At 31.3% G+C, this 7,186-nt stretch overlaps 1 protein-coding gene across 1 annotated transcript; it reads left to right on the forward strand.

The window, feature by feature from the left end:
- Nucleotides 1-3,315: 3,315 nt before the first annotated feature.
- On the forward strand, nucleotides 3,316-5,974 carry LOC115714263 (large ribosomal subunit protein uL15c). Its single transcript, XM_030642896.2, has 4 exons — nucleotides 3,316-3,498; nucleotides 3,572-3,932; nucleotides 4,901-5,052; nucleotides 5,512-5,974. The coding sequence occupies exons 1-4, from the start codon at nucleotides 3,427-3,429 to the stop codon at nucleotides 5,749-5,751; spliced, it is 825 nt and encodes a 274-aa protein (XP_030498756.2). The 5' UTR covers nucleotides 3,316-3,426; the 3' UTR covers nucleotides 5,752-5,974.
- The last annotated feature ends 1,212 nt before the right edge of the window (nucleotides 5,975-7,186 follow it).

Below are 7,186 nucleotides of genomic sequence, written 5' to 3' on the forward strand. Positions count from 1 at the left end.
AAGAAAGAAAGAAGGCAAATGCTCACTCCGCTCACATCAGCTACCCAATGGAGGAAACTCTGCCTTCAACCTGCTACAGCACGAAGCCAAGACGCCTGACGCCACCGGCCAAATTCGGTCCGCGAATCCCAAGCACCAAGATCGGCCTAAAGTGTGAAAAGAATGAGCAAAAGGAACAAATCATAATCGTAGAGAGATAGTCGTGAAGAATATATGTTAGAATGACTATTTAATCCCCTAAAAGGGGATATGAAAAAAAAAATCCAAAGTTTGAATTTCGAAAAAGATGAATAAAAAAACAAAAAGCCTAATATTAATATATATATATACTTAATTAATAAACAAAAGATTTAAGAAATAATCAAGAAAAAAGTTTTACTATTCCTATAACATTATTAAAATGCTTATGTATATATATGTTCAAGGGCTGATTAGGACCACTGAGAACTCTAGTTACATATGTGGATATAATTTATATTGTCACATTTTTGTGGTCCACTTTACAAATAGTATTCCCACCAAAGCTAAAACACTTGTGTTCAGAATCAGCAATTAAAGACACTCCTCATTAACTAATAGTTATACACTCAAAACTATCTTTATCACCCCAATAATGAATAATAATATAGGCAATAGACACCTTTAAAGGATGTTTTCATACACAACCCAAATAGTTTATTTTTATTGGTTGAAAAATAGAGTGAATCCAATCTCTATTTCAGCAGCTATTTTTTGAACCTGACCCGACCACACGAGTTTTCAATTTTTTGGTTTTTTGGCAGCGGGTCGGGACGGGTGGTCGGGTTTTTCAAGTTTGCGGGTCTAAATATTGAGCCCTATCAACTCATTACAGTGAAGGTCACCTGAAATTTAGTAGACTATTGTAATAAAAAAATATTTTTGAACTTTTATTTAAAAAATAAATATTGTATTTTTTAAAATTAATATAGAAAAGTACAATTTTAAAAGGAATTTTTTTTTTTCATCTCGGTTAGATGAACCCTAAACACAGACTTAGCCTACTTATACCCAAGGCCGGGCCTAAGTACATTAAGGATTAATTAAGAATATTGAGTATGTCTTAATTACATTATAATCAAACAATTAATTCAGTGAAAAAACTATCTTTGATTAAGTAGCTAACGTATATATAAATAATTAAGAAAAGAAGAGTAGTGCGCATGCAACTAAGAACATTATACTTATATATGAAAATGATAAAAGTGTGTAAAGCATACAAAGACTTCAATTTTATGTATATATAGAATCCAATACAGTACTGAGTACTATTGCTTCAAGATTCTTCCTCCAAAGTCAATGAATCAATAAATGAATAGTATTATTGTCCTTCCTTATTATGCTTATTGTTCATATATAAATAACTCTTTTATATTCATTTCTTTTTCATGAAAGTTTACTCCTTTATATAACTTTCTATGGATATTTAAAGAAATTATTTCAATCAAATAGAGCTACATTTGAGTCATGAGAATATGACAATTTAGGAAATACCATTTCCAATTTTGGGATATACAGTTGAACAATTTAAATGGGCCTTCATAAGTAATTTTTGGGCTTTGGCGAAAATACCAAGCTATAAGACCCAATTTTGGGATTTACAGTTGGACCATTTAAATGGGCCTTCATAAGTAATTTTTGGGGGTAAGTTGAGAAATACCTTTTTTATTAATCAATTAATCAAATTTACTTCTAATTTTATATTTATTTGAAACATACCTCTTTTTATATGTATTGTACCTAAAATACCCTGACATAAGAGAGTCACATGAAGAGTATCTTGAAGTGACATGGGCAAAATTGGTACAATGTTTAAAAAATAGGTAAAAATGATAGACTTTAAAAAAGAGGATACAAATAAAAGAGGACAATATAAAAAGAGTATAGAGTGTAATTTCCTCTAATAATTTTTGGGCTTTGGCGAAATTACCAAGAGTTATAAGATCTAATTTTGGGAGGGGTAAGTTGAAAAATACTACTTTATTAATCAATTAATCAAATTTACCTCTAATTTTATATTTAATTGAAACATACCTCTTTTTATATGTATTATACCCAAAATATCCTGACATAAGAGAGTCACATGGAGAGTATCTTGAAGTGACAGGAGCAAAATTGGTACAATGTTTAAAAAAAAAAAAAAAAAGGTAAAAATGATAGACTTTAAAAAAGAAGGTAAAAATAAAAGAGGACGGAATAAAGTGTCATCATTTTGGGATATACAGTTGGACCATTTAAATGGGCCTTCATAAGTGATTTTTGGGCTTTGGCAAAAATACCGTTGTAAGGCCAATTATTCTTAATGGGCCTTTTTCTGGTGAGCTTCGTTACTAGAATTCATGCATGGATATAGTGCAAAAATACAACTTTTGATTAAACTATACATTTTTATACATAATTAACTAATTAAATTTAAAACTGATATGATTAAGGTTAATTTTACATATTATTAAATATGATTCATCAAATTTGAGTGTAAAATATTAAAGGAAAAAAATTCATTTGGCACCATTTTTCAGAAAAAAAAAATGTATTTTACTGTAAAAAGTAATTAATTACAAATATACAATGTCTAACATCTTATAAAAGATGTTTACAAACTGTATTTTTGTAAACAAAATTTATAATTTTTGCAAATACCATATTTTTAGTATTTTATTTTAATTTATTTTGAGTATTTTTAAAACTTCCCCATATTTATGTGTTATCCGTATTTTCATACGGATGACACGTGGCATAAAAAGGAAAAGATAATCTCATGATCTCACTAATCAAAATCCCTTAATTAAACCAAGTCACGGATAAATTTTATTGATTCGGGAATAAGTGAAGGCTAAGAGGTATGTAGAGATGTACCTTGCCTTACTCTAGCTTTTCGGACACGAAAGACTTATTACTACTCCAGGACCTGGAGTGGTCCAAGCTCAAAGGCTACCCAAGTGATACTCGAACGGGTACTTGAAGGGTCTATTACGGGCGTTGACTGTTCAAAAGGATCGCAAATGTCTACTTTGAATACAAACTCAGATCGCCTAGCAATGTTTATTTTATAATTTATTTATAATTATATTATAGTTATTATTGTGTTATTATTTTTTAGTTGTTTATAATTTATTTATGATTATTATGAAGTTAATTTTTTATTATTTTTTAATTAATTTTTTTTACTTTTCTTATTTTATAATTTTAAAACTTATCAAACATAAGTTTATAAATAAAAAAATTTGGATATAAAATTATGAATAAAATATTAAATAAAAATGATAATTCCTCGTAAAGAAATGTAACATTATTCTTTTTATTTTAAATAATAATAAATTAGAAAAGAAAGGTTTATCCTATCTGTTAGTACAGAGTAGAGAGTGCAAAAGGAAGAAGAACCAAGCTCAGCTCCAACGTCCCATATCCATGGCCACAGCTATTCTATCTCTCTCTTCAACTTCACCTCTTACCAGACCAACCCCTTCTTCTCCATTCAAGGTACTCTCTCTTTCCTTTCTCTGTTGTAACCTTTCATGGCTTCAAAATCTGATCTTTGTTTATCGTGTTACAGGGAAATGTTGGGAATTTGAAGTCAAACCCATCTCAAATTCAGTTTCTCAGACTCAAACTAGACAATTTCCGGAGAGAGAGAAAACAACTGGTGGTTGTGAATAAGGCAGCAGCTCGGACCCAAGCCCTGATTTCATCGGAGAACAATGTTCGGTTCCGACTCGATAATTTGGGTCCTCAACCTGGTTCGAGGAAGAAAGGAAAGAGAAAAGGAAGGGGTATAGCTGCTGGACAAGGAAACAGCTGTGGGTTTGGTATGAGGGGTCAGAAATCTCGCTCTGGTCCGGGAATTCGGCGAGGCTTTGAGGGTGGTCAAATGCCCCTTTATCGTCGAATCCCTAAATTGAGAGGAATTGCTGGAGGTATAGCTTTACTTCTATTTTCTAATGTTTAATTGATTTGGGCAATTGTAGAATTGAATTGAATTATATACTGTTGTTGTTGTGTATGTGTTTTCATCAGTTCATTCTTGAGAATAGGAAAGTTAAAGGTTGGAGCTTTAGTCAAATTGATAGTGTTTGAGTTTGAATAGTTGTTATCCCCTTTGTGTTATTATTTTAAAGACTCTGCATTATATACGTATGGGATTTGAGCATAGATATGAGTTCTGATTACAATATTTTTCTTAACTTCCGAGTTCGATAACACATGTTGGAATATTTTGTTTTATGACAGTGTTCGTTATAATTACAATATTATTTCTGTAAAATTTTAAAAAAATTTAAATAATTTACAATGGAAAACATATTTGTAGCTTTTTGAACACGTATGGTGAACTGAAATATTAAGAACTCTGTTGTCGATACAATAAACTATTTAATTTTTAAGAAAAATTTACAGGTTTGATATAGTAACTTTAATGAATATCGTTATGAAAAAAATTAGAAAATTGATATTTCGGTATTGTGTTTTCGAGTGCAGAAGTTAAAATAGGCGTTTGATGGTAGCACTCGTCTGCATATAATCACAAAACTTTTTCTTACTAGGAATTATTAGGGTGCTCATTGAGTAGCTCAATTGTGATTGTTAGAAGACACTTAAAGGTCATAAAATTTCTTGAAATGTGCTCTTATTCATTCCTTCTCAAGTAAAAAACAGACTAGCACATGTGGTTTCTGAACAGATTACTGAATTCATTGCTCACACTTACAGGAAGGAGAAACCGAGTTCATTTATTTTTTCTCAAATTAATGTTGTTGTTTTTACTTATACTGTGAATCCTGGCAAATAATTTTGGCCTCAGATAGCAAATTAATGTTTGCCTCACTACAACATTATGTATGTTTAAAGCATTAACTGAAGCGTATGTTTTCGATTTCTTTCTTACAAGGCATGCGCGCTGGAGTACCTAAATATCTCCCCGTAAACTTGAAAGACATAGAAGCTGCAGGATTTCAAGAAGGAGATGAAGTTTCATTGGATACTTTAAAGAGCAAAGGATTGATTAACCCATCAGGAAGAGAAAGGAAACTCCCTTTGAAGGTAAGGATGAAATTTGGTTTCTACCATTGATGTAGTAAGATAAGGTTGATAACTTCCACATTTGGATTAGATCACTTAACAGTTTGTTTTTCATGAGAAGATAACCGCTAAGAAGATATTGAATTTCAAAGTTTGGTAATATTTGACATTCTTAGACATTAGAAGAGGGTAAAAATGCAGTGATTTTTATGGTTATACTTCATTTATGCTATTGATTTCGTATGAGTCGTAGTTCTTAATTCTATGCTATGTTGAATGTAATCTCCAGACAAGGAAATCTTTGTGCAAGACTCTTTGGTTTTCAGTTTATTCATAAACTGTGTTTACGGTTCAAATAGTTGTATATGTGCTTAGTTGCTAACTTGATACACTAATGGCATGATTATGATATTTAAAGTAGTTAACCAGTGCCCAACTCCATATTTGGCTGAGATAATAATTGTTGTTTCGTGTTTCAAGATACTTGGTGATGGAGAGTTAAGCGTGAAGCTGAACATAAAGGCTCGTGCGTTTTCAGAGCAAGCAAAGGAGAAGCTTGAGGCCGTTGGCTGCTCTCTCACTGTATTACCTGGACGAAAGAAGTGGGTGAAGCCATCTGTAGCGAAAAACCTTGCCCGAGCAGATGAATACTTTGCCAAGAAAAGAGCTGCTGCTGCTGCTGCTGAAGCCACTAATGCAACCGAACCAGCTTCTGCTTGAGCGATCACAGTTCATACTCTCTTTTGGTAGAGCACAAGTAGCATTTTCATTGCTCTTTTAAGGCTTTTCATTCTTTCTTGTAGTTTTTGAGTACATGCTATTGTACATGTTTTTTTTTTTCCATTTTTCTTTGTAAGACTAAAAAATAGTAAGGATGTTTTTGCCTCCCTCTAAAGCTGTAAAAGTGTATTGTTTTCATATAATGCCAACTGAAAATTCTATACTGGTTGTGTTGTAACAAAAAGATAGAACAACTTATTGTGATCACCACTCAATAAAATAAAATTCAACCCGAAATTAACGAAATGGACACTTAGCTTTTACGAGGTTCTGATACAATCGGTTCTTGAGCTGGACTTTGCTCCAAGAACTCGGTTTTAGAGAGAGAGATTCTAAGTTTTGTCATTCAATTCTTAAGTCTTGACATCCTTTTATAGCTTTAGCATAGGAGCTGAGTTTAAGAGCAACGGTTTTAACCGCCACTCCAGCTGAGGTGGCAAACCGATTTTAACTGATTCCATCTAACAGAATTGAGCTTAGAGATTTCAACCAATCACCATATGTTACTTGACTTAAATTGGTAAGTAATCACTCTCATCTTGTAATAGCAAAAGAAACTGAAAATACTATGATTATAACTTAGCTAAACAAAACTAAATTCTAGCATAATTAACTTGGTTTTTATCTTTGTATTGTTGATTTGATAGAGATGGACCCTCTTTTGGTAAAACTATCATAAAATAATTAAAATTTGTGTTGGAATCAGATTCAAAAAGATGTGCATATATTGACCAATAGAAGTTGTTTTTTCTTAAAAAGAAAAAGGCCTTTAAAAATATCAAGTGGTGCAAATGCATATGATTTAGTGGGTTGGCTTACACACCACGCTCCATATTGGGCATTAGAATGATTAGAGAAGGAAATATAAAAGGGGTGTGACGCGTGTAAATTTGCTTTCATTGTATTTTGTGTCTTTTGATTTGAATTTACTTCTTTTCAAAACTACAACTAATTCTTTTTCTTTTGCCCAAAGTTCCCACTTACACAACAAAAAAATACTAAACACTTATGGTGCCTAATATTCTTCTGAAATATAATATTACTATTAGTATAATTTAATATTAGGTCTTAGTTATTTTACTTTAATAAAAATTATAGAAAATAGTATTGTAATATTGTTATTGGGCACCAGTAGTGTCCAACATTTTCAATAGATAGCGTCTCAGGATTTGTTAGCGATATTCTTTAAAAGTTATATTCTTAGGCTCGTTTGATACGCCGTATAAAAGTCGTATTGTATTAATTAATAAATATCACTATGTTTAGATTAAGCAATGTATTGTATTAATTATTACGACCAAATTTTTTTAATACAATGTATGTTGTATTATTTAATACATAATAAATAGTCTGTATTAGCTTGTATTATAATATT

Source organism: Cannabis sativa, chromosome 4 (genome assembly GCF_029168945.1).
Source record: "Cannabis sativa cultivar Pink pepper isolate KNU-18-1 chromosome 4, ASM2916894v1, whole genome shotgun sequence".
Classification (NCBI taxonomy): domain Eukaryota; kingdom Viridiplantae; phylum Streptophyta; class Magnoliopsida; order Rosales; family Cannabaceae; genus Cannabis; species Cannabis sativa.

Bases quoted from the DNA above. Each gene is read 5' to 3' on its own strand.
- LOC115714263 (XM_030642896.2), top strand. From the start codon at position 3,427: ATGGCCACAGCTATTCTATCTCTCTCTTCAACTTCACCTCTTACCAGA. The intron at 3,499-3,571 runs GTACTCTCTCTT...ATCGTGTTACAG, and splicing joins CCCCTTCTTCTCCATTCAAG to GGAAATGTTGGGAATTTGAA. The intron at 5,053-5,511 runs GTAAGGATGAAA...TCGTGTTTCAAG, and splicing joins AAAGGAAACTCCCTTTGAAG to ATACTTGGTGATGGAGAGTT.